The sequence below is a fragment of the Phocoena phocoena genome, chromosome 13 (genome assembly GCF_963924675.1).
Source record: "Phocoena phocoena chromosome 13, mPhoPho1.1, whole genome shotgun sequence".
In the NCBI taxonomy this organism is placed as follows: domain Eukaryota; kingdom Metazoa; phylum Chordata; class Mammalia; order Artiodactyla; family Phocoenidae; genus Phocoena; species Phocoena phocoena.
Genome location: NC_089231.1, coordinates 84354847 through 84382728, shown reverse-complemented (window position 1 = coordinate 84382728; position 27882 = coordinate 84354847). Strand labels below are relative to the sequence as shown.

At 48.2% G+C, this 27882-nt stretch overlaps 1 protein-coding gene across 2 annotated transcripts in view; it reads right to left on the bottom strand.

Annotated features, from left to right (window-relative positions):
- The window catches only part of DNAH10 (dynein axonemal heavy chain 10), a 148279-nt gene that overhangs the window by 25420 nt on the left and 94977 nt on the right, over window positions 1-27882 (bottom strand). For both annotated transcript variants that reach the window (XM_065889273.1, XM_065889274.1), the window contains 14 exons: window positions 26191-26310; window positions 25005-25150; window positions 22623-22775; window positions 21371-21631; window positions 19742-19914; window positions 18587-18680; window positions 18089-18256; window positions 17362-17550; window positions 13215-13386; window positions 8931-9134; window positions 8031-8111; window positions 5711-5908; window positions 5009-5170; window positions 2636-2810 (listed from right to left, as the gene is read on the bottom strand). In XM_065889273.1, coding sequence (XP_065745345.1) covers window positions 2636-2810; window positions 5009-5170; window positions 5711-5908; window positions 8031-8111; window positions 8931-9134; window positions 13215-13386; window positions 17362-17550; window positions 18089-18256; window positions 18587-18680; window positions 19742-19914; window positions 21371-21631; window positions 22623-22775; window positions 25005-25150; window positions 26191-26310 — 2296 coding nt within the window. The remainder of the gene's footprint in view (window positions 1-2635; window positions 2811-5008; window positions 5171-5710; window positions 5909-8030; window positions 8112-8930; window positions 9135-13214; window positions 13387-17361; window positions 17551-18088; window positions 18257-18586; window positions 18681-19741; window positions 19915-21370; window positions 21632-22622; window positions 22776-25004; window positions 25151-26190; window positions 26311-27882) is intronic.

Here is a 27882-nt window from a genome sequence, read left to right as displayed (position 1 = left end):
ACGATAAATGGGCAAAGCACACAAACAGTTCACAGAAAATGAAATACACAGGACTCCGACACACATTCTGCACATATGAAGAAAAGGCCAACCTCACTCATCAGAAGGGGAACGCACATTGCAACTACACAAATACCGTTTTTCATCTATAAAACAAGCAAAAAGCCAAGTGTTTAGTAGCGCCCTCTGTTGGTAAGGCCATGGAAAAGCAGGTGCTCGCATGTATTGCCAGTGGGAGTGTAAAGCCGTTCCATACCTACGGGTGGGCATTAGGCAACAGCTACTGACGTTATAAACACACACACCTTGGAAACCAGCAATTCCACTTCTGAAAATGTGTCCTTCCAGTGGACTTGTGCAGAGTGAAGTAAGGCAGGGTTATTCTTTGCCACACTGTTTGTAAAGGCAAAAGACTGGAAATAAGCTAAAAATTCATAAATTGAGGAGGACTAAATAAATGATGGCACAGCCATCCAATGGATTATGATGAGCTATTTTTAAATATTGAGGAAGTTCTCATATAACAACATGCAAAAGATCTCCAAGGTCTCAAGTAAAAACACCAAGATGCAGAAAAATATGTATAGTATATTACCAATTATATTTTAAAAGGAAAGAAGAAAGGCTACGGAAGTGTCGCTTGGTCTACAACCCTTAGAGTCCAACGTCGGGAACTGAAGAGACACTTGTATATCTGGTTGCCTTGAACATGTACAAAAGCTGTCTGAATGGATATGTAAGAAATGAATGGCAACAGTTACCTGTCGGGTGGGTGGCGGACAGGTGAGAGGGGGCTTTTCATAGCACATCATTTTGATGCTGGAACCATGACCCTAGCTAATGTTTACATGGCACTGACTCTGCTCAACCCAGTTCCGAGAGCTCTTTACGTAACAGCTCACTGGATCCTTGTAACAACCCCGATGCCATGGGGACCATTATTATCATCCACATTTTACAAACAAGGAAACTGCAGCACAGAGAGGTTAGGTGACTTGTCGAAGGTCACACAGCCAGTAAGAAGCAAAGCCATGCATCAACATATTACCTGTTCCAATAATTACAATTTTAAAAATTATTCCTTTTGGGCCATAGGCCACTTTCATTTTCTCGGGGGTGATGCAGGCACCCCATCTAACTGCAGGGGACACATATCAAACTCTCCATGTGGTCCCATGGAAATCCACTCTTGGATTAGATAAATACTCCTTCCAAACAAATACTCAAAAATCCTTCCCAACTCTCTGCTCTCAGAATGTTTTTATGCTGCTGACCTGGGGGTAGTGCCCCAAATCTATATAACCAGTGGTTGGATGTTTCCCTTGGAAATGTGCATGTTGAGGGTCTCTCCCACAACTCAGTCTAAACTCCCAGCGCATGCTACTGCAGTTTTAAAACGCCCATCCTTATACCTTCACTGCGATCACACTGCGAAGCTCTGAAATCATGACCTCTTGCTAAGAGCAGCAGCAGCTCCGGACGACCCCCCAGGAGTTACTAGGGCCCCTGTCCTGGAACTGGCTGAACGTTCTGTTCAATCCACACGTTCCACAAATGAGCCAACAGCCAGAGCGCAACGCTTAGCAAAAGCGATGAGCTCCGAGAAGCAGCCCCACCCCGCCAGGAACGCAGAACGCAGGGCAGCTTCCAGCCTGCAGACAGGAGTCTCTCTCACAGGAGACCTGACTGCGGGACCAGAAGGATGGAACCCCTTCTGAAAACGAGGCCGCGACGGGGAGCGAGGAGAGAGCCGAGGCTCCTGATGCAGGGACACGCGTGGGGGGCCTGGCAGCACAATGACGGGCGGGGGATGGTGGAAGGGGCAGACGGGACACCGTTTCTTCCTGGCTTCCCTCACGGTGCTAAACTTACCAGCGAGATCCACGAACGGTGCCCTGGGGGCACCACGCCCCGCGAGGGGAGGGGAGAAAGCTCCACACCAGACCCCTCTTCTGGACAGCAAATGGGCCCTCTGGCTGCGGGGGATGGAGTCATTTTACAGACTGATTTGCAGAATGTCTGGGGCCACAGTAAAGACCCACTCTCCCAGGACTTCCCTGGCGGTCCAGTGCTTAGGGCTCAGCGCTTTCACTGCCAGGGCCCAGGTTTAACCCCTGGTCAGGGAACTAAGATCCCACAAGCCAGCCGCGCGGTGTGGCAAAAAAACAAAAACAAACAAAAAACACTACTCTCCCCACCTGTAAAAGGCCAGCATTTGGCTAGAAATGGATGAGGGCACATCCCATCCACTCAGCCGGTGGCATACCTTGTCTGCATCCAGGGCCCTGCCTCTTCTAGGGCAGACACTCCTCTGTCCTTCCCGTAAAAAGGACTGACTTACAAGGCTCCAGCTCTCCCACCAGCCCCTTCCGGAACCCAGTCTCCTTCTGTGAGTCAGCCTGGGTTCAAGGCCAGTGGGCCATGGCACCAACTGGCTGGGAGGCCTGAGGCAAGTCAGCTCACCTCCCAGGGCTCCACGTCCCTCATCTGCGAATGAAGACGATGACAATCCCCACCACGGAAAGTGCCGGGCACAGCGGCCGGCACAGAAATGCCGAACAGCCATGATTATCTCATAATTACTGTCAAGAGTGACCCTGGTGGCCGAGCACGCTGGGAGATGGCCAGCCGTTACCTGATCTCGGTCACGTCCGACTTGTCCAGTTTCTGCAGCTCCAGCTTGGCGGCCTCCAGGATGGGCATGACCTCGGCCAGGGCCGCCTCGGCCTCAGCCTTCTCCACCGCGATGATCTGGTTTTGCTCCTCTATCTCCGTGGCTTTTTCCTCCGCCAGCTTCTTCTTTTCCTCCGCTATGGGGGGGAGGGGGAGGTCAGTGAAGCCCCTGGGGCATGGGGAGGACGGATCACCGCTCCCGAGCCAAAGCAGTGCAGCCCTCAAAGGTGGGCGCGGGGCGGAGGGGGCTGAATGAGCTTCGGCCAATATGGCGGCCTTGGGCGTTCCCACTGGGACAGATGTCCTCACGGCGCCTGGGGTCCCCAACACAGGGACAGCTGCTGCGACTCGGACCCTCCTCGACTGTGTCCCCCTCCCCCCGCCCCACTCCATCCCACAAGACAGCCTCCAGCTCTGCCTGGCCAGTGTCAGCTGAGGACATCCGAGCTGCCCGCCCTGTTTTTCTGGCTCACAGACGTCTCTCTGGTTCTTCATCAGCTTTTCCTACACCCATTCAGCCCAGCTCAAAAGCCACCCTCCCCTGAGGTCACTCTCGGTCTCGCCACTCTGTTCGTTTGCTTCATGACACTAAAGCACAATCTGAAATTTCATCTCATCACCGGCTTGTTGATCGGCCCCACGCACTAGAAACGTAAGCATCGCCCCGACGGCTGTGACCCCAGCGTTCAGAACAAAGCTTGGCCCACAGTAGGTGTACAGGCTCGAATAGTGTCCCCCTCAAAATTCATGGCCACCCAGAACCTCAGAAAGTCACCTTATTTGGAAAGAGAGTCTTTGTAGATGTAATTAGTTAACACGAGGTCGTACTGGGTTAGGGTAGGTCCTAAATCCAATGACTGTGTCCTTATAAGAAGGCCATGTGAAGACACAGAGGGGGAAAGGTCACGTGACAATGGAGGGGCAGAGATGGGAGGGATGCGTCTACCAGCCAAGGAGCGCCCAGGATTGCGGGCCACCACCAGAAGCTGGGAGAGGCCAGGAAGGGTCCTCCTCTAGAGCCTTTGGAAGGAGCAGGGCCCCGCCAAGACCTTCATTTCAGACTTCTGTCCTCCAGAACCGTGAGAGAATAAATAAACGCCTGTTGTTTTAAGCCACCCAGTTTGCGGTGCTTTGTTATGGCAGCCCCAGGAAAAGAACACAGTAGGTATTCAATAAACGTACGCTGAATTCAGCAGTCTCTCCCTGATGGGGCGTTCTCTCGGGACTCATCCTCACAAGTCCACGAGCAAGCTTCAGGTTGGCTGATTCAAAATGTGAACTGCAGGAGAACGTCTAATTGATCCAGCCAGGGCTGGAACAAGCCCAACCCGGCAACCCAGACTGCGGGTCAAGAGCAGACAGGGTGCCAAAGCCAAGTTGGGGTGCTGTGACCAGAGTAATGAAAAGTGGGTCCTGTGGATAGGGCCTGACACGATACGGCTGGAACTGAACTGAACCGAGGTCATACGCAGAAGCGACACAAACGTGGGCTAGGAAGAGAATACCCAGAGGCAGGGAGGTTGAGTGGCTTCTGCAGAAATCCGAGGATGAGCCGAGGAGGACACGCATCAGAACACAGGATTCTGAGAGACGACAGAAACGGGAGTCCCAAGACCCAGGGAGAAGGAGGGTTAGGAGTCGTGGCAGAGCTGCAGCTTAGGAGCTGTCCTGTGTGAGAGTCGTGTAAAGTAAGCCAGTTCCAGGAATTCCCTGGCGGTCCAGTGGTTAAGACTCTGCACTCCCAATGCAGGGGGCCTGGGTTCGAGCCCTGGTCAGGGAACTAGATCCCGCATGCGTGCCACAACTAAAAAAAAAAAAAAGATCCCGCATGCCGCAACAAAGATCCCGTGGGCCGCAACTAAGACCCGGCACAGACAAATAAATAAATAAAAAGAAAGCCGATTTCTTAGAGCAGGAGGGAACCAGATCAAGAGCAGCCGCCAGGCCAGGAAGATCAGGCGAGGGGCCCGAGAAAGAACCCGGAAACAGGCTCACATTAGAACCAAGAAAGCCCCAGGTGAGTGATGCTCAGGCCGAGGTCATTTAAACCGACCCAGTTCACTAGCTCATTGAGGGTAAAGAGATGACTTTTCCACATCCTGGCAAATCCTCAAGCTACCAGCTGTGGGTCCTGCATATGGTAACGTCTTCGTGCCTATTATAGGGGGCTTGATGCTAACTCAGAAACAATAGCAATGCGAGGGTCAAAAGATGCCAGTTCCTACAAGTGGCTTCCCAGGGATGTCCCCCAGTGGAGCCCTGTCCTGTTTGGGGTTTTTTTTGGGCGGGGTGGGGCGGGGGGTGTCCCGACCCCCAGAGTTGGACCCGCACTCACCTATGGCTGTATTGGTGGCGATCTCCCCCAGCAGGGCCTCGCAGGCAGCTGACTTCTCCGCCAGCACAATCTTCTGCTCGGCCAGCTTCTGGTTCAGCTCGTCCAGCTGGGTGGTGGCCTCCTTCAGCTTGTCCAGCCCCCCCTCCAGACGCTTGCACTGAGCTGAGGAAAGGGAACACAGGTATTCACCCTCCAGGGGGCGCTGTTCCCAACACACCCAGACAAGCGTTCCAGTGCGATTCGTCCAAGTTGGGCTCACCGGAAAAAAAAAAAAACATTTTCATGAGACGTCAAGCATCTATCAGTACCTCCATTGCCGTTTGGGGATGGCATCTTCCAAAATGAACGTATTTCTGAAAATAACCATTTGTTTGGCCAACAACCAGAGCCACAGCATTTTAAAAAAACATTTTCCAGCAGGGCACGTTGCTCTCATCAAATAGTATCTCTAATGCAATGAACATTTAGAGCTAAGAAAGTGCATGGCCCAGCACAGAAAAACAAAAATAAAAGCATGCCGGGGTCCTGCCCACACAGACGAATCACTCTGAAATGCAAAATCCAAAATGTGCTTTGCTTTGCCTCAATCCTGAGTGTGCCCGGTCTTGCTAAGAAATGTCCGCTTAAGGAAAAGATCAGCTGTTGGATCTTTATTCGTAAGTAATAACAATTCCTGTTAACCCTCCCATTCCCAAGTCTTACCTATATTATACTGAGTTTTCTCATCCAGTAATTTCGAATACGTGTTAATAAAATCCAGGTAGTTCTTGGGAGTTACGTAGTTGCTGCGTCTCAGTTTCTGCAGAAACTGTTTACTGAATTCACCCACGGATTCGTGGACCAAAACAACGTGTTCTACCAGATCTTCCATATTTTCTACTGGGATCAGCAGATTAGCCCCTGAAGAGGAAGGAATGGAAAAGGGTGGCTCATAAAGAAAGGAAAGGAGCAGTTCCTCAAAAAGTTAAACATGGAATTCCCATGTGACCCAACAATTCCACTCCTAAGTTTGTACCCAAAAGAACTGAAAAATGGACACAAGGAGATTCTTGGACGCCAATGTTCATAGCGGCACTATTCACAGTAGCCAAAAGTGGGAACCATGTCCAAGTGTCCGTCAACAGAGGGATGGATAAACAAAATATGGCCTGTCCATAAATGGAATAGTATTCAGCCTCGAACAAGAAGGAAATTCTGACACACGCCACAACATGAATAAACCTGGAAAACACGCTAAGTAAAAGAAGCTAGACACAAAAGGACAAATGTTTCATGATTTGACTTACGTGAAATATCTAGAGTTGGCAAATTCGTAGAGACAGAAAGTATATTAGAGGCTACCAGGGGTTGGGGGCAGGTCTGGGAGGACAAGCAGTGAGTGTTCAGTGGGGACAGAGTTCCAGTTTTAAAGATGGAGATGGATGGTGGTAGAAGTTGCACAACATGGTGAATGTAATTAGTGTAACAGAGCACACTTAAAATGCTTAAAAACGGTTAAAATGGCAAATTTTATATTATATACATGTTACCACAATAAAATACGATATAAAAATGTTTTAATAGAAAAGAGCAGTTATCACTTGTCAGTGGCTTTTCTGGACCATAATACTGATCCACACTCAAAAGGCTGGCAATTTCTCTAAGAACACAGAAAGCCAATTCTCTGTCCCTACTGGTAGGAAGGCTAAGGCAGTGTAGTAGGAGGGACTTGAGATTCCAGGAGAGAAATTTGCTCAGTGTCCCTGCTGTATCCCCTGTACCCAGCACGTACTGGGCACAAGGTAGGTGTTCCTGTAAGTCTGCTGAAAGAATTATTAATCACTCCCGGTGCCAAAACCACATCACTTGGATTATCTCACAGATTGCAAAGTACTTTCACCTCAAAGCAGAAAAAGAAGGAAGGAAGTATGACCAAAAGCATGCATTCATCCAGATTCTGCATATTTGACCTTGAATTATACCAGGGATTAGCAAACCACAGCCATGGGCCAATTTAACAGCATGCATGAAAAGCTTTGCCTCACAAATATCCATACTTATGGGTAAACCTACAGCCTGCAGGACAAATCCAGCCTACCACCTGTTTTTGTAAATAAAGTTTTATTGGCACACAACCACGCCCATTCATTTACATATCGTCTAGGGCTGCTTTCCTGATGCGATGGTGGAATTGAGTAGTTGCAACAGAGACCATATGACCTGCAAAGCTGAAAATGTTTATCATCCGGTCATTTACAGAAAAAGTTTGCTGATCCCTGAGCTATATCATCAGGAAAGAGTCATTCTCTTAGCCCCCTTCGCCAAAAGAGTGCAATCTGCCTACCAAGTGGGACTAGTTATTTATTTATTGAATACATATTTATAAGGCTGATGCTATTTACAAGGTCACCCAGTGTCATAAATCTGCTCAAGTTAGGTCCAGATAAAAAGTTTTTCCTTGAGGATAAACTGACTTGCTTTCTTATTTTGAAGATTAAAATTAATAATCAAGGCCTCAGGGCTTGGAAACTGTAGAGCAAAATCAACACTGATGGATAATCAGTTTACCGAAAGGTCCTTCAGGCATCCTTGGGGTCAGGGGTCAGCACACTTTTTCTGTAAAGAGCCAAACAGTAAATATTTAGGCTGTGTGGGCCGTAGAGTCTCTGTGGCAATTACTCAGCTTTGTGGTTGTAGCATAAAAGCAGCCATAGACAGTGTGTTTATTACGTGTGTTCCAATAAAACTGCATTTACCAAGACAAGTGGTGGGCTGAATTTGGCCTTCAGGCCAGGGTTTGCTGACCCCTACTTTGGACGATACCTAATCAATTTTTATCCCACGTTGTCCTTGTAAATCCCCCGAAATCTCTTTGGACTGAAACAAAATATAAATCAAAACACGCTAACAAACTAAAACACCATTCACGGCCATGGGGGTTAATGGTGACAGAATCTACTGGACCAAAATTCAGAGTCAGAAAGAGGATAACAAATTGCTTTGTTATACTGTTAACATGGTCCCCACATTAGCTGTCACTTACCTAAAAATGACTTAGCCACTGCGTGCAGAGCCTGGGAAGGCCAGGGCGTGAACCAGTCGATACCAGTGTTATTTACTAGACCTTGAAAAGAAAGGGAAACAAAAGAGATGATAGCTCGAGATGCTCCGCGATGCTCGAGAACACGGGTACCGTCTTTGGTACCCAACACATTGGTGAATGAGCTGGGCGGGTCCAAAAATAATGATCAAGGGACTTCCCTGGCAGTCCAGTGGTTAGAACTCTGCGCTTCCAATGCAGGGGGCGCGGGCTCGACCCCGGGTCGGGGAACTAAGATCCCGCATGCTGCGCAGCCCGGCCAAAAATTTTTAAAAATAAGTAAATAAACAAAAATAATGACCAAAAGCAGGGTTTCTCAACCTCGGCACTATCGACACTTGGCCGGATAATCCCGTCTGGTGGGGCTGTCTGTGCACTGTGGGATGTTTGGCAGCGCCCTGGCCTCTATCAACTAGATACCAGTTGGATACGTGGCCACCCCCCACCAGAGTTGTGACAACCAAAAATGTCTCCGGGCATTGACAAATGTCCCCTGGGGGAGCAAAACGGCCTCCCTCTGCTCTAGGGGCAGGTACTGCACCTTCCATGAGGCTGCCAGAATTTTCCCTGATGGAAGGGCGCGGAGAGCTATGGGCCTTGCACCTGAGACCGTGAGCATTTCCTCGTGTCAGAAGGATAACAGCCATCCAGCGGCAACACAAGAGCCTGTTGGCAGATGTGAGGGGCCGCTCGGGGCTCATCCGACATGGCAGGGCCCACATTTCAACCTAATGACCATGGCATGGGTCGCTTTGCTGGTGGAACCTCATATGTCATTCCCTCCCTAAGGCACGTGCCCTGCTGAAGGGGGAAAATGGATTTGCAAGCTCTGCTCAAGGGCACCTGGGAAATTTCTGCAGCGGGTCCTCAGGGTGTCCCCCACCGGCGACATGCCCAGGACGATGTGCAGGTTATCCGCACTCTTGTTCACGAAGTATTGCCACGTGGACTCCTTGGCCGGGCCCATCCCTTGCTCCAAAGCCTCTTGTCCAATCTGACTGAGGATAGACTCCTTCTCCTCTTCTGGGAAAAGCGTGGGCACGATTCCTAGAAAACAAAGGCCAGGATTTTGTTTAAGTTCCAGGGTTATTATCTCTCGCGCACTGAAATGGCAAGAAGCACTGCGTCACAAAAGGGCAGTGGATGCCGAGTCCAGAGCGCAGGGCTTGGGTCCCAACTCTGAGACACAAGGCTCACTCGCCGTGTGTGTAAATCCCTTTGAGCCTCAGTCACCTCATCTGTGAAACGGAAATAACAAATGCCTCCTGCTTACCTGGGCGGGTTATCGTGAGCATCAGAGCAGGGGTTCTCAACTGGGGACAACTTTGCCCTTCCCAAGGGACATTTGGCGATGTCTGAAGGCATTTTTGGTTGTCCCAACGTGTGTGTGTGTGTGTGTGTGTGTGTGTGTGTGTGTGTTGCTGTGTGTGTGTGTCGTGGGGGGCGGTACTAATGGCATCTGGAGGCCAGGGATGCTACTAAACATCCCATAATACCCAGGACAGCCTCCACCACAAAGAATGATCCCACCCCTAATGTCATCAGTGCCAAGGAGGAGAGGCAAAGCCTTCATTCTGCAGCAAAGCATAAGAGCTTCAGAGCTATTTGCCCTCGATCCTTTGGGGTACTATTAAATGGACCCACCGGACCCTACTCAGTCTTCATAGAAAATACACCCCGAGCCCTGCAGTGGGGTTTACAGATAGAGAACAGGGCTGACAATTACATCCCGGATTACAAGTTTGTGACCCATGTATGAAAAGTCCGCTGCCAACCCAAGGACACGTGTGCTAAATACCACATCAATAGCGTAGACAGTAGGTGCCCCAGGCATTCAGGAGACAGGAAACTGGCACGGTTGAGAGGCTTCTTGGAGGAGGGTGACCCTGCAAGACACTAGAGCTAAAACTGGGGGGGAAAGTTTCCTTGATGCTGGACTTGAAAGTGGAGTTCTGTTGTTTTCGCCCCCAGCCCCCATGCATTCCCCCCCTTTCTTGTCATAGGTCTCTCTTTTCCTTTGGAGAATCACTTCTCATCCATTCTAAGTCTGGATGTGGTTTTGGGTAGTCATGACACTATCCCAGGCCTGACCAATCAGAACCCTGCATGACCCTGGCCAAAGTCATTGGCTCAGGGATGGGCATGTGATCTGAGCCAGCCAATGAGAGCCCCGCCAGGCACTTGGGCCACAACTCCTGGGAAAGAGAAACCCTCATTCACTGGACTAAGAAAGGAGGATGCAAGTCTGCAGCTTCTAGTGCCATTTCTTAAAAACTACTTTGGAAAGACCCAAGAATGCAAATAAAAGAAAAACAGTAAAGCCAAGAGCGAGGGAGAGACCAGTTCCTGATGACATCATTTGAGCACCTGAATCCAACCTGGACTTTTTCAGTTCCAAGAATCAATACCACCTCCTTCATTTCTCCCTAATTTTACGTAAGCTTGTTTGGGTCGAGCTCCTGCCACTTGCAGCCATGAAGGCTGATAAAGAGATGGAGAGAGAGAGTGTACCAAGCATGGGCAAGATGCAGAGGCAGGATGCAAAGAGTACACCTGGAGAATGAGAAGAGAAAGGCGGCCAGGCTGCAGAGACAGGAGAAGTCAGTCCACGGAGACCCGGAGCAAAGAAAACACAAGTGCAATGTGCGGAGAGTGGTATCTTAGGAGGAAGGGCGATACGGAGATGTCTGCAAAAAGTCAAGGTCAGACACGACGAGGGTCTGGCTTAGATGGTAAAGGGGACACAAGGGAAGGGACAGGCTTTAGAGACAGAAAAGCATTCGCAAATGGGGGAGAGGCTAAGAGTCGACACGCTCCAAGGTTTAGACCTGATGAGAGTTATGGAATAACTAAACCCATGGAGACGGGCAGGGGAGACGAGCCCCCTGAGGACGAGAAACAGCCAGATTGTGGCTCGCTGGGCTTTGGGGTTTCTGTTGGGTTTTTTCTTTTTTGTTGTTGTTCACTATTTGTACCGTTTCAAATTAGTACAAAACATTTTTATTAAATATCAGATGGGTTCCCTGAGAAAAGAGCTGACACAGCAGGTCCGAGGCTGCTCCCCTGACAGAAGCCTGCTTACCGTGTTGGCCTTTGGCTGGCTCCTGGGAACGTAGACTCCACGAGGGTTCCGACCACCATTCACCCATCAGAGGGGCTTACCACGCCCAAGCTGTTTGCACAAACTGCGGTTTATGCTGACCACCTGCTTCCCCCCTGGAAATCTGGAATTCGGTACGTGCTAGGCAGAAGGCGCCGACCTGACCAGCCGCCAGAGAACAGCCCGAGTGCCGAGTCTCTACTGGGTGTCCCTGGTTGAGGATACTTCACACGTGTTGTCACAACTCCTCGCTGGGGGACTGAGTGTATCCTGTGCGACACCCCAGGGAGGGGGCTCTGGAAGCCTGTGCCTGGTTCCCCCAGACTTTACCCCACGTGCCTTTCCCCTTGCCGATCGTGCTGTGTGCCCTGTTGCTGTGATAAATCACAGCCGTGTGGACGACAAGATATAAAGAGGAACTTGCTCCTGGCTCTCCTCTGCGTTCTCTTGCTCTGGTTCATTCTTCCTCTTTGAATTCAGTCCTGGACTCGCTTTGCTTCTCACACTCTCCCCCGGGATGACTGCATCCATCCCCAAGGTTTTACAAACTACAGGCCAGTGACTCTGAAATTGACATCTCCACCCGAGGCCCTTCTGAGCATCAGACTCATCTATCCTTGGAAATAGGGTCTTTACAGAAGTAATCAAGTTAAAATGAAGTCATTAAGGTAGGTCCTAATCCAATATGACTGGTGTCCTTCTAAACGGTGGGTATTTGGATAAAGAGAAAGACGCAGGGAGAACGACAAGAGAACACGAAGACAGAGATCGGGGTGATGCCTCTACGAGGAAAAGAATGTCAAAGATTGGCAGCAAACTACCAGAAGCCAGGAGAGAAGCGTGGGACAGGTTCTCCCTCAAAGCCCTCAGAAGGAACCAGCCCTGCCGACGCCCTGATCTCGGACTACTGGCCTCCAGAACCGCGAGACAATAGACGTTTGCTGTCTAAGCCACCCCTTTTGTGGTACTCTGTTACAGCAGCCCTCAAAAACAAACACACTACCTAACAGCCCATAGGTGTAGCGGACTCCACAAGCCCCACGTGACACAGGCCCGATCTGGTCTTCCCTTCCTGGTAAACGGAATCACTCATAACTCACTCAAGCCAGGAACCCGAGAATCACACTTAACACTCTCTTCCTCACCTCGTCCGGTCCATCCAAGTCCCATCGGCTCTACCTCCAAAATATCTCGAGAATCCACCAGTTCTCTCCGTTCCCACTGTCCCACCCTCGTCCAAGTCGCCGTCACGTCTCACCTGCACCTGGGCAGCAGCTCCAAGCTGGCTGCCCTCTCGGGGTCTGATGCATCTCTAATCTAGTTCCCACAGGGCAGCCAGAGGGCTCCTTTAAAAATGGAAATCTGGGGACTTCCCTGATGGTCCAGTGGTTAAGACTCTGCGCTTCCAAGGCAGGGGGCGTGGGTTCAATCCCTGGTTGGGGAACTAAGATCCCACATGCCATGCAGCACGGCCAAAAATAAAATAAAAATAAATAAAAATGTAAATCCGTACCACAGCACTGCACCCAGAATAAAATCTAGTCTCGGGCTTCCCTGGTGGTGCAGTGGTTGAGAGTCCGCCTGCCGATGCAGTGGACACGGGTTCACGCCCCAGTCCGGGAAGATCCCACATGCTGCGGAGCGGCTGGGCCCGTGAGCCACGGCCGCTGAGCCCGCGCGTCGGAGCCCGTGCTCCACAACGGGAGAGGCCACAACAGTGAGAGGCCCACGTACCACAAAAAAAAAAAAAAAAAAAAAAAAAAATCTATTCTCCTTTAAATGGCTCACAAAGCCCTGCGCGGTGTGGCCCCTTCACCTGGTTTGCATCCCGTCCACCAGCTCACCATGCTCCCGCCGTACACACTGTACCCTTGGCCTGTGATGCGCCTACCCACCTGTGAGAGCCTGAATGATGCCTCCTCTGCAGGTAGGAAGTGCTTTAAAAAGGTAACGCTTGTCAGACAGCCTCCACTGAAAGCTGAGCAGCGGAGACCAGCAAAGCCCGTGCGAGACCAGCGTCCTGGTACCTGAGGTGAGCATGTTGTTGATGAGCTCCAGGAAACCCTCCTCGGCCACGTGGGCGTCCGTGAGCAGGAAGATCATCATCTTGTTCTCAATGCCAAGTTTCAGGTAAAGGCTCTTCAGATCTTCCCGGAAACTGTTCTCATTGTAGCCGCGGCTCAGAAGGATCTCAAACACCTGCCGACACGGAACACAGCATCCCCGTGAGACCACCGGCCCTAGGGAGGGTGTCCAGGTAAGTGCAGAGGGAGAGGACAGCTCCAGGCAGCGCAGCTCGGGCTGAGCCACCATCGAAGAGGGACCAGCGACAGCAAATCTGGATGCCCTGGGCCATTTTCACAAGATACGGTTGAGTGATAAACGCGGGACACAGAAAACTGGCATCCCTTTTCGTCAAACAAACCACAGCGGACGTCCTGTGCAGGCGCACACGTGTGCGAGGTGAGAGCTTATGCAGGGAACAAGGCCTGTCCAGACGGATGATGAATATGGCTGCAAAAGGAGGGGTGGGGGTAATGCAAAGGACACCCTCAGTCATTAAAATGAGTCATTTGATGGGAGCTCCCTGGCAGTCCAGTGGTTAGGACCTGGCGCTTCCACCGCCATGGCCCGGGTTCCATCCCTGGTTGGGGAACTAAGATCCCGCAAGCCACATGGGGCGGCCAAAAAAACAAAAGAGTCATTTGAGTTACTGGGAGGGAAGGAAGGCAGAGGATAGCCAAGCAACAGAGGAAATGCTTGTGGGTACAGTCACTGTGCGAACTCATTTAAAATGTGATAAACTGGGGGAAGATGTGTAAAAAATCCGAATAAGAAGCAATTTTAAAAATCTTAAATTCAAAAGTCCTATTACACACAAAATAGATGAAAATGGAAGTAAGGACACAAATGTAAGCCAAGTCTTTCCTGTTCAAGCATTTCCTCCGGCTCACATGTGTAGAAGTTTAACTGCGACCAACGGTTTAGAAAAAGCTCAGATTTATGGAAACAGAAAGATCCCTCATTTCCTCCCTCCCCTCTACCTCTAGTGTCTCTCTCTCTCTCTCTCTCTCTCTCACACACACACACACACACACACACACAGAGCCTCTTTCACACTCACAGGTACTCACACATGTTCACACGCAGCCACTCACACACTTTCACACCCACACACGTTCACACTCACAGTCACTCAAACATGCACTCAGTCGACACACTTCCATGTTCGTGGGCACACACACAGTTGCTCACCCACTTTCACACTCAAAGTCCCTCACACACATTCACATACGGTTACACACACGTGGACACCCGCACACCCTCTCACACAGTCACAGGCACAAGCTCAGGGCAACATGGAAGCCCTCCAGCCACATACAATCAGGTCTCCAGTTCTACCTGCCGCCTGCAGACCCCGTTCATCCTCCCCGAGTGTAGCTTTCACTGCGCCCCCTCAACAGGTCCCGGCACCCCTGGCATGGACAGCTCTCTCTGGTCCCCCTACCCAACTGCCCCTCCACTTCCCAGGACACAGGGACGGCCCAGCACAGCCCACTCCTTCTCCACTTCCCTCCGACATCCTCTCCGCCATTCTTCGAGCCCAAGATGCACGAGCACTACCTCAAAGGAAAATGCATCCATTTTTGTTTGTTTGTTTGTTTCTTGGTTTTGTTTTTCTGGCCGAGCACCATGGCATGTGGGACTTTAGTTCCCCAACCAGGGATCGAACCTGCTCCCCCTGCAGTGGAAGCGCAGAGTCTTAACCACTGGACCACCAGGGAAGTCCCAAAAATGCATCAGTTTTACCTAGAATACTCAACAGAAAAGTCAACTTGCCCAGAGGGTAACATTATATCCTACAGAAAAATGTAGGAAACAATAGTAAAACAATTACATTTGAATGATGGATGATTTTGATTACATATTTTATCTAATTTTAAAGGTACATCAACCAAGTTAGTTTAGAAATACTTTCAACAAAAGGTTAATATTTGTGAAATACTGCAAGCTAGATTCGTTGAATTAACCATGACTGCTCTTCTATATAAAGAGTTCGCACAAATCGATAATCATATAAAGAGGCAACTCATGAAAGGGAAAAGACAAATATCTAATGAACGCATAAAAAGATATTCAAACTGCACGATTAAAGAAAGAAATTCTCATTAGAACTAGAAGAGTTTTCACCCATAACCCTGGCAGATATCAGAATGACAATACCTGGTATTGGCAGAGTAGGGAGAACAGGACATTGCTGGTAGCATAAATCAGTTTAGTCCTTTGTCGTGGGACTGATTGGTTGTTAATGAAGACATTAAAAAAAATAAACCAAATACAGTGAATAACAGAATGACACTGTACCCCCCACCCATCTTTAACATTTGCTAAAAACCCAAAAGTCATATTTGCTTCAAAACTATTTTGAACAAAGTTATGGATAAAATTAAAAATCCTTTGCTTCTCCTCTGGTCCTCCATCTCCAGGCTTTTTTTTTTTTTTTTTTTTTTGCCACACCGCGAGGCTTGCGGGATCTTAGTTCCCTGACCAGGGATCGAACCCACGCCCCAGCAGTGAAAGCACTGAGTCCTAACCACTGGACCGCCAGGGAATTCCCTAGGCCCTTTTTACTCCTGATTCAAGGAGGCAAACTCCACCATGAATTCAGGTCCAACCTTTCTAATGTGAAATCTGGTGCCACGGATCAAAAGTCTTTTAAAAACATATACCCTTAAACCCTCCAGTTTCCCAATTTCAAAAGAAAATGTTTGCATGGAAAAAACTGATCGGTGTGCAAAGAACAAGAATGTTCATCACTGCACTGTTTATAATAACAAAACAAGGAGAAGGCTAAATGTCCACCAACAGAGAGGCTTATGTGTGGCATATCTACACAAGGGAACATTGTGCAGTGTTGCAAAGGAAAATGCAAATATATAGCTATTGACTTTAAAAGATGTCAGTGATCTAGAATTAAATGGGAAAAAACAGATTACAAAAGTTCCATATAGATATTAATTATATAATATTGCAAAATTGTAATATTTCTAAATGTCCAACTAAAGAAGAATTTTTAAAATATTGTACTACACATTCATCAAAGTTGGATTCTGAAAGATGTCAAATGACAAGGGATGTTGCCCCTTCATACAGTGCTGGGGGAATAGAGAATGGTGAGGCCCTTTGGAAAACAATCTGGCACTTTCTCAAATGACTCAACAGAGAATTGCCGTTATGACCCAGCAACGCTGCTCTTAGGTGTCCACCCAAGAGAAATGAAAACATATGTCCACACCGAATCCTGTATATGAATGCTTAGAGCAGTGTAGTTCGTAAGAGCCAAAAGGTGGAAATAACCCAAATGACTGTCAATAGATGAATGGATAAACGAAACGTGGTCTACCACACAGGGAATGTGATTCAGACACAAAACGGAATGAAGCACTGATACATGGATGAAGCTTGAAAACGTTATGCTAAACGCAAGAAGCTGTCACAAAAGACCACATGCTCTGATTCTATTTGTATGGAAATACAGAATAGGAAAGTCGAGAGACACAGAAAGTAGATTAGTGGTTTCTTAGGGCTGGGGGTGGTTGGAAGGACAGGAAGAGAGAGGGCAACAGCTAAAGGGCTTGGGATTTCTTCTTGGGATGATGAAAATGTTCTAAAATTGAATGTGGTAATGGTTTCACAACCTTTTGAACATATTTTTACAAAACTATTGAACTGTACACCTTACGTGGATGAACTGTATGGTCTGTGAAATGTATCTCAATAAAACTTTTTTTTTTAATTAAAGATTCTAAGAATGTCCCAGAACCACGCATGCTGGTTGTGCTGATACATTGCCAACCCTCAACACTGGGTCCATGGAGGTGTAGGGCAACCTCTCCTCCACACGAGCACAGGTCACAGGTCACGGGATTTGCTCGTGTTTGACTTTTGAACTTGATTTGACAGATTCTTCATTCCAAATACAATACAATAGTTAGATGCTTCAAATATTCAGTTAAAATAATATCAACCCCCCCCAACAAAAACACTTTATACTCTATGCAAACATCATGCTATGATCTGTTATAGATAGCTCAAATATTTGCAGGAACTACTAACTGTGGAAATTGGCATACCAAACCCATTTCTGGGGGGTGGGAGGGGAGCCCGGCTCACCTCATAGCCAGCTGTGAAGGCGGCCAGCCTGGCCAGAGACTGCTTCCCGGAGCCCCCGACCCCGACCAACAGGGCGTGGCCACGGTCCAGTCGAATGATGCGGTGCACACGGGTCAGGTGCTCCAAAGCATCGTCAAAGAGAACCAAGCTCATTTTGGTGTTGCTTTCATTATACTCTTCAAGAATTTCCTGAATTTTAGAAAAAAAAATTTTTTTCTTTAAGAATCACTGGCTTTTAAGAGACAGACTCTCTCCTTTTGTGCCAGAGTGATTAAGAACAGAGGAGAGATTTTTCTGAATGTCTATAATTGGTGAAATTATTCAATCATTCAGGTTTAAGAGACTAGCTTTTACGATCAAGATTTCGATCTGCTGGCCTGTGACTGGCCAGCAGCGAGCCAATGCTAGTTACAAGGTTCGACTCGTGAATTAAGATGAAGATGAATATTAGGGGGGCAGATGAGTGGTTCCCAAAGCTGGCTGTGCATCGGAACCCTGGCACCCTTCATGGGCTTGATGAAGGGAAATGCACAAAGATGGGCCCCAAGGGTCTGTGTGTTGGACAAATTCATCAGACCATTCCCATGCACCACTGGACATGGACACCACTGGATCAGACACAAGCCCACATCCTGAACCGAGAGACAGAGGCATGGGTGTTCTTCCTAGCTCCACCTCCTGGGCACCCATGCAATGCGCTCCGGGAAGAGGTGAGCCCTGTCCGCACCTGGAACAAAGCCTTGGCTGCCTCATAGTCCTGAATGTCTTCATAAATGCGCGTTTCCTCTTCGTGCAGAGCCATCCGGAAGTCTCCAAACAGGATGGGGTCCCTCATCACCACCTCCGCGTCATCCTTAAAATGTACCGTGACCAAGTTGCCTATGTGCTCTTCAACCTGACAATACAAGACCACTTCAGGAAGCCAAACTCAACACCACAGACGTGCTAAGACTTGTCAGAAAAAGAGTGTATGCTAGGATTATCTGAAGTAATTTGCATTCGATTTTTTTCCCCATTGGCTGCAAGGTACTTAATAATCCACCCTACTTTACCTGTTGACTCTCATTATTAGTCTCTATTTTTCTGCAGTGTCCCGTACAAAAAATACATTGAAAAAAATACATTGGGTTTTTTTTTGATTTGTAGCTTTTCTTTTCACCCAGAGAAGAATTTTGTGGTTAGAGTTCTTTTTTTGCATTTGCTGGTCCATATTCAACGTACTGACCAGTTGCTTGTCTGTTTCATTGATTAACCGGTCGTGGAAGACTCTCAGACACTCGTTCCTCCAGACTCTCACCATCTGGGTCACCGTCTGGAACCTACAGGATGGAAGGGGCAAAACCAGCCACAAAGTTATCTAGAGACGAGCAGGCTGAATGCTACTATTTTCAGATGGGCACACAGGGTGCAGAAAAGGACAACACGCCCATAGTCATTTTTCCCCCTGGTTTCACATTAATTGAAATTTAATGTAAGCTAACAATTTAATTGTGAAGACCATAACGTTGTCATTCATAACTTATCCTGCTGCAGGGAAGAAAAAGAACACTGTCTATAAGTGACATAGATGACCTGAGAACCTGACAGGACTCCTACTTGCTGGAATTTATGAATTTAAAACCAGCAGCAGAGCCGCTGGCAGCTCCCTTTTCTGAGAACCAACTCCAACTGACCCCAATTCTGGGTCTTTTTCTGGTTTCTGGCAAAGAGCTCTCACTCCACCCTAAATACCTAGAGCTGCTCTCTCTGGAACTGCCATTCTGAAACCTTCAAGGGCACCCAAGAGTCAGTGTGGGTATGGGGAAAGTTCCCAATTCATTTTTCAATATTTTGTGGATTCATAACATGAATCCACAAAATTGGAGGATCCCTGCAAATCTACATAGATGAAAGTTTACATTAATGTAAATACACAAATACATCCAGCTTTCATGAGTCAATCTCTAGACCCAGACTTAAATCCCTTCTGTCTTCCATGCTTAACTTCTCCCAAAGACACATATATTGATAATAGAACCAGTTAGCAACTGACAACAATTCAGGTGTATGAAGGAAAGGCTCCACGCGGGCCAATTTCACCTTTAGAACTGAGAACAAATGGTTGTCACAGCGGTCCTACCGCGGGGTTGAACACACCTGTCCACACGGCCACACACCTGCCTCTCCTGGCTCCACCTGCCTTCAACTCAAGGGCTCAAGAGGCATCAGGTCTTAACCAAGCATTTGACTCTGTTCTTTGTTTAATGTAAACAGAAAGACACTGGGTAATTAATTGATACATGGATTCACACCACATTCCTTGATAGCTCCTCTGTCTTAAAAGAATAAGAAAACCCATCGTACTGATGGGACACACTTTAGTGAGAGAAAACAAACTCACCGTTCTGGGTTAGTGAGGACGAGACCGTTAAAAACCCGCGAGAGATCTCGAAGGTTAAAGATGTAGTGGAACTTGGATGGGGTGGGCAGTAGATCCTGAACAATGTTTTTGTAAAGTGCCAAAGTGCAGGATGTCAGCTTGTCACTTACAGCCACAATGCTCTCATGAAACACCTACAGAATGAAAAGAACCCCCCCCCCGAAGTGTCTATCAGTGAATGAATGGATAAGCAAAATGTGGTCCATCCATACCATGGAACATGACTGGGCCCTAAAAAAGAATGAAGCACTGACACCTGCTACACTGATGGATGAGCCTTGAAAACATGATACTCAGTGAAAGAAACCAAACACAGAAGACCACATATTGTATGATTCCATTAATGGGAAATTTCCAGAATAGGAAAATCCATAGAGACAGAACGCAGATCAGTGGTTGCCGGGGGCTGAAGGATAGGATGGAATAACTGCTTTGGGGTGATAAAAATATTCTGGAACTAGACAGTGGTGATACTTGTACAACATTGTGAAGGTACTAAATGCCGTTGAACTGTATACTTTAAAATGGCTTTAATAGCTAATCTTATGTTGCATGAATTTTACCATAATTTTTTGAGAGGAGGTAAGAAAACAATTAAAGAAACAGAGAAACTAATCATCTGATCTGCTTTTGTTTCCCTAGATTTTCTCATTAACTGACAAGTCAACGTGATATGAAACCAAAGCCCCAAACCAGCCCTCAGTTTGAGGTTGATTTGACTAGCACAGACCTCACTGTTTTGGAAGCGAATGGCTTAACGTAGGGCATGAACACGCCAGGTGACCACTGATCCCACACCTTTATGTTTCCTGCCTGGCCCTTCGGGACTTTAAGTGTGCAAGCCTGCTTTAGAAAGCAAATGCCAGGATCAGAAGGTCATTATTTAAATGAACGGGTTCCATTTATGGGGGTCACGTAAATCACAACAATAACAGCAATAGCTAGTATCTAGTGAGTATCAGACATGTGCTGGGCACTGTGCCACACACTTTACACGCATTTCCTCCTTTCACTCTCCCAAACCCTAGAATTATCTCCCTGTTCCGGAGGAGGATGGGGACTAAAAGCTCTCAAGGGACTTGCCCAAGGAGCAGAATGGGGACTGACTCCAGAGCCCAAGTCCTCTAGTTGGTTCACTGCTGTCACTCAAGGTGGCCTGTGTAACTCAGGGCCACATCACAACTTCCATGGGACCCAGGCAGCTTCATGGGTCCCTTCCTCCATAAAAATACATTACCTATATATCTTATTATATATATTATATTCTTTATATTATTATATATATTATATAAATATATTACATGTTATTTCTAGAAAACTATACTTATACATCATTTTATTTAATTACAATGAAATATATTATCTTACATATATATTATGACTGCCTTGGTATAAAGATGAATATAATCCAGGCCGAATTATATTGATTCCTTTCTTCTGGTTTTGAAAGAAATGAAAACATGTTCACGGTCCCCTAGAAGCACCGTGGGCTGTAGGCATTGTGTTTGCGGGCCAGACGCACACATTGCTACCACGTTTCTACCCAACACATGGCCCTCCGGTTTAGACTTCTAATTAAAATCAAATTACCGAGGTATGGCCTTTGAGGATGGAGGAATAAATTAAGTGCAAAGACTCCTCTGAAGGAAATGGAATGTTGAAGACACTGAACAGCGAAATAAATCTCGGGTCGACTTCGTTGCGGCCTCCCCCCGCGTTCCCCATCGCGGCAATAAGGCCAAAGTCTCGGATGCTTTTACGGTTCAGCTCCTTCCCCCGGTCGTACAGGTAGCCTTTTTCCAACAGCAGTTTCAGCAGGGCAATCGGCTGCTGTGTGCCATATTCGTCCACCTTGATTTTTTTTTTTTTAAAGAAAAGGAAGAACAGTGGTATCATAAAGCAGAACTCAGCAACGCCTCTGCTGCCCACCTAAACTAAATCTCACCTCTCCTCTCACTCTCTCGGAGCACTCTGGCTTGAGTTTCATTGGGCTTCTCAGAGCTTGCAGTTCTATATATTCATTTGTAATTTTTTAGAAATCTGTGTCCCTGTCTAGACTCTAAGCTCCCTGAGGGCAGGAACTATATACGTTTTGCTCACCACTTCACAGCACCAGTCCCATAGGAGGTGCTCCATAAATATATCAGTTGGATGGATGGATGGAAAAACAAGTGTGTGGATGGCTGGCTGGATGCAAAGATAGACAGATGCAAAGATGGATGGGTGCATGCATGGATGCACAGATGCATGGATGGGTGGATGGATGTGTGGATGGATGCATGGATGGATCCTGGCTTTGCAAACAGTCCATCTGGAAGATAGATATTTCAGGGAAAAAAATGGTTCTGCAGAAAAGATATAAATCTAAATCCCAGTGCTAAGAAAACTTTGCACCTCTCAGGCTCTGGCCCCAGAAACACACCCTTTGTGCACGCTAAAATTCCCTTTCCTTGATAAATGCAGAGGAATCCTGAGGAAGTGCCTGCCCTCATGCTTCCCAGGCTTCCCGAAGCCCATGCTTTCGGGCCGAGAGCAGCATTACTACCCGAAGTACAGCTCATTTGGAAACCTCTCGCTCAAACATATGCTGAATATAGCTCAGAGGCTGCCTTGCTACCTACTTCCCTCCTTTGAGAAACTACGGAACACAATTTAAGGAAAGGGTCTCTCTGGTTAAGAAGACACTTCCTGTCACACTGTCCCTTAAGCTGACTCCTCGTAACCTGGGCCCTGCAGACATTGTGCAGAACAAAGACAGGCGTTCTCACACTCACCCACTCCACGCACACATGGCCACACAAACACAGCACACTACCCCGCCCCTGCCGTTAACCCCACCAACCTTTGGCATGTTCATGTCATCCATGAACACCAGGAGGCGTTTCCCCATGGGTGGGCCGTACGTGTCTTTGGTTCGTTTTTCCACGTTGGCTTCTAAATTTCTTTGGATATCCATGGACGTGGTGCGGGAGGAGAAACTGACCATTAACACAATCTGAAACAGGAAGAGATTATTCCAAAGGTGGTCTTTCTTTTTTCACAGTACCTGCAGGGAACGTTTGATCGTAAGCTAGCATCTCTTTTGCAAATTCGTTGGTATCTGAACTAACTTTTTTACAACCCAACGTGAGTCTGAACTTCATTCTATTTTGGAGCGCTAAAGCAAGAATTCCTCTTCCCTTTTGGCAGGTTGTATGAAGCAATAACTGGTCGCCAGGTGTGACAGCGTGGACTTCTAACCGGGCGACCTCAGCACCATCACTTAACCTTTCAGAGCCTCGTTTTTCTCATCTGAAAGATGATTTTAATGACATCTTCTTTGACTACTTCATAGAGTGACTTTATCATGTGAGATGAAATACACCCAGGTGTTCTCAAAACGACAAAGCAGTATTCAAACATAAGTTACTATCATGCCTGCTACATCTTAATAAATAAGTCAAAGACAGCGTGAACAGTCACTAGTTAGTCCTTGGAAGTAACCACTGAGAGAAAGGTGAGGGAGGCCCCCCGATCCCTGTGTGGGGCGCACATCCTCACGCACTCATACTTGGGGCTTCTCCCCTGCCCCTTCTTAGAGCGACGGGTGAGAGTTCACTGACCAGTGGCTCCGACACTTAATTATGCATCAGAGGCACCTGGAGGGCAGCCTGATGGGGTCCCATCCTCAGAGTTTCCGATTCAGTAGGTCCCAGTGGTACAAGAAAGTTTTCAGGTGATGCTTATGCTGTGGGTCCAGGGACCACACTTTCGGAACCGCTGCGTTAGATAACACCCTTCTACAAGGTGTCCACAAGGGCAGCTGCACCTGAGCTGAACATCTGAAGGTGAATGTGCTTCTCTTTGTCATGGACGTATCCAGATATGTCTTGTTGGGCCGATAAGCGCCAGCTGCTGAGTCCCGGTGGGAAGGGTCACAGCGGGGGGGGGGGGGGGGGGGGGCTTCTGAACACGGATTCCCTTTGCTCCATAAACTGGTAGGTCCTTCTGGCTGTAAACATCCTTCGTGTGCCCTCCACAATGGCATTCTCAGAGCTAAATAAACCATGCCTGCACGTGCTGGTATGTGAGTGACCTTGACCATCCATTCGTGGGCAGTGCAACCCAGTCCCGCCCACATCCCTTACGTGCCCATCGCCAAGCTGGGCTGACCACTCCCCGGCCCAGAGGGCCACGTGGCTTCCCGGAGCCTCTTTGCTCCTGGAGGCACCAGCCTAAGGGAGAGTCAGAGGAAAGCAGTGGGGAACTGTCTCCCCTCTGAGGTTCCAGAAGGCCAGAACAGGAATTGGGAACTTAAATGACGGGCAACATTAACAAGGAACTGAGTGAGTGTGCGGACTGGGGACAAATCTATGACATCTGGAGATCCTGAGTCACAGGCAGCTTCTTGCAGGAGATGAGAGTCTTTACATGGTTATTAAACATAAAGCAGAACTTGTTTAAAGCCAAGAGAGCTGCAGTGGTGAGCAGGTGGGCCCCACAGGACCACTCTGAGTACGCAGAAAGGAGAAATGCCGCGCTCTTTCATAACGTCTCGGTGCACCCGGCACATTCTGCACGATCGTGTTTCCTGTACTCATTTTCGCGTTTTGTCTCCCCTCCTAACAAGATCGGGCCTTAACAGCCTTGTTCACTGTCGTTTGCCCTGGGGCACCCAGACCCTCCTACGTTTGACATGTGGCTGGAGGAAGGAGGGGAGAAACCACAAAGTGGTGATGAGGAATGTGAATGCCAGCCTCCAGACGACTCCCAAGCACCCTCACCTCCAGGCACCCACACCCTGTGTAGCCCCCTCCCATGCTGTATCAGGGTGGGCCCTGGTGGTTTCTGTGTGACCCACAGAATGTGGCAGAAGCGATGGTGTGTGATTTCCCGGGTCATATGAAGCACTGCAGCATCTGCTTTGATATCCTGTACGTTCATTCTGCGGGGAGCCAGCTACCATGTCAAGAGGACACCAGCAGCCCTTGGAGAGGCCCACGCGGTGGGGAACTGAGGCCGACCATTTCAGAAGAGGGTCCTCCAGCCACAGTCAAGCCTTCAGATGACCACAGCCCTGGCCAACCTTGCGATCTCATGAGAGAGCCTGGGCTAGAACTACCCAGCTAGCCCACTCCCAGATTCCTGACCTGCAGAAACTGACATAGTGTTTGTTGTATGAGCTGCTTTGTGTTGAGGTAATTTGTTACGTGGCAATAGATAACAGATACACATAATGACTTACATTAGTCTCGTCGTTCAGGTTTTTAAGAAAGTTCTGGGTAGTGGCTGTCTTGGAGGTGCCAGATTCACCAACCAAAAGAACAGGTTGCCTAATTTTAACCATTTGTTCCAGCGTCCAGGTAGTACGGGTTGTATCCACTGTGTGAACTAAAATATATGAAGAACAGGAGCACCACAGAAATGCCAACAAGGTATGCATTGGGCAACCTGGAGCTTCACAGGATCCCATAAATCCCATAAAAAGCATCAGCAAAAACCCAAGAGGTGACCTTGAAAACGTATATATGGGTGAAATCATCTTAGGAGAACCTCACTACCCCAACCATTATTTTTAATAGCTTTATGGAGGTATAACCCACATACCATAAAATTCACTCCAATTTTAAGTGTACAATTTGATGAGTTTGATACCTTTCTACAGCTGTGTCATCATCACCACATCCAGGTGTAGAACACCAAACGGTTTTAATATCCCATTCTGATTTATACTCAGGATATTAAAAACTCAGCTTCTCCACTGCATACGTCACTCACTCATCACTTATCAGGATTTGGTTTCCTGACCAACAATTTCCTCTGACGAGAGCATGAAGCCTCAAAGTCAGGTCTGGCTTACTCCTGCATTGGCAATTTTTAATCCTGATTGGTTCCTGAGAAAATACGTACACCTCACTCTAAAAGAACTCTATACGAACCAAAATCAGATATTCGTTATGTGAAATGCCTCAGCCTCTATGTTATCCAAATAGCCAGGGGTGTGCACGTAAAATACGACTCAGTACACAAAGCCCATGGTACGCGACCCCTCAAGGCGGCATCTCTTACGAAACACTGCCTTGTTCATTCCACTTTCACTCCTTCCTTCGTCCCTCCCCACGCCCAGCCAGCTCTATGGGGCAGAAGGGAGCCTGTGCAAAGCAACGGGAAGCAGACCGGCACCCTACCTCTTGCCCCGACCTGTCAGGATCCGCCTGGCCAGGGAAAGAGTTGAGAGGCACAGCCAGCAGCACATAAAAGGAATCCAAAGTGCCGCCCTCTTGGAAAAGCCCATGGCTCACGTTCCTCAGTTTCTCCCAACCAGCACTCCGGGTGGGACTCAGAGTACCACAGGGACCTCAGAATCTTTTTCCCTTCCTCACAGAACGAGAACCAGACACGCTTAAACCGAGGGTTTGGTTCTCACTTACCCAGGATGTCAATAAATTTCCTCTCACGGGAATGAACATACTCTGGAACTAATTTATTCCATGGTATCCATTTCTTCTGTGTGGGATCAAAATGAAAGTCAAACAAGGTTGGAAGGTGACCTGTAACAAACAGTGGTCTGTTTCACTTCGATCGTGGACATGGAAATACAGGATCAGCTTTGGTTCATGCTTGAAATGAACTAATGCTATTTGCTCCCTGGACAGAAACTTAATTGAATAGATAGATAAGGATGGATGGATGGATAGATGCATGGATGGATGGATGGATGGATGGATGGGTAGATAGAGATAGATAAAAATGGATGGATGGATAAAGATAGATAGATAGATAGATAGATAGATGGATAGATTTAAATATAACTGGGCTAGGGAACCCAGGAAAAGGCTCAGAAGAGAGGGGATTGGAAGTCAGAGCTGTGGACATGGTGAAAAGTCTCATTAAGAGTGAAAAGAGGGTCTAGGACCAAATCCTGATGTGAGGGAGGGGCAGAGGAAGGAGACTCAACAAAGGAGACTTTGAGGGCATGGCCAGGATGGAGCAGGATGGAGGAAGAACGTTTTCAGAAGGCAGAAAGTGGTACCATGTCCGATGCTGGGACAAGGTCGGGGAAGCAAAGACCAGAAGGGGTCACCAGATCCGGTAACGAGAAGGCAGTGCATGTGCAGTTTGGGAGGAGCAGTTTGGGTAGAGATGTCTGAGAGCCTGTGGGATGGGATTGGCAGAGAGGGACAGATGGAAAATATAGGCGAAAGAGGAGAAACCAGTGAAGCCAGGAGCCTGATGAGGAGGGTGTGGGTAGACCTCAAAGCACAGGGCAGGTCCAGCTGGGAACTGGTCTCCTTTCCCCTGAGAAAGGAGACAGGAGAAGATGGGGGCTGGAAAAATTCCTATCTGACCGTGTCCATTTTTCCTGTTGAAGGAAGAAGGCAGGTCACCTGCAGAGAGAGGGGAGAGGGCCATGTGGAGATTTGGAGAAAAAGGGAGATGAACTGCCCCCGTGGGGACAGGAGAGGGAGTTCAAGTTCAAGACTGAATTTATGGAGGTGCCAGGCTTTGTGGTTGTGTGAATGTCTCAGTATCCCTCAGCCCCTGGAGAGGCAGAGAAAGCAGGCTTGGGTTTTCTCAGAGAGATTCGACAGAAGGGCAATTAGGCAAGAGGGGTTGAAGCGACAGGGCGGCAGGAGAGGATTCAGAAGGTTCAGAAGGTGGTAGGAAGAATGGCAGGGGGCGGGGGACAGTCCCCACGAGGCCAACTGGGGTCACGTGCGGCAGGAATCACAGAAGCCGACTGTGAAGCAGGGAGTGGGAGGTATGCATTTATGATGCAGACAGAACTGTGCCAGGTGTTATGAGCTAGGATGACGTCGAGGGACCCGGATCCTGGAGCTGAGTGCAGAAGGCATCTGGAAGGGGGTTGTCTACACGGCCATTCAAGTCCCCAAGATGAGAGCAAACTAGGGAGAAAGACCAGACCGGGACCAGCATCATCTCTGATGGCAGCAGCACGTAGCCGGCATGGTAGGCATAGCTGGGAAGCACCCCCCGAGCCCGCCGCCAAAGGAGACTCAGGGTCCCAAGAAAGTACAAGCAAACTACTCCCCAAAAGACCATAGGGTTTTTTTTAATTGGGGTATAGTTGTTTTACAATGTTGTGTTAGTTTCTACTGTAC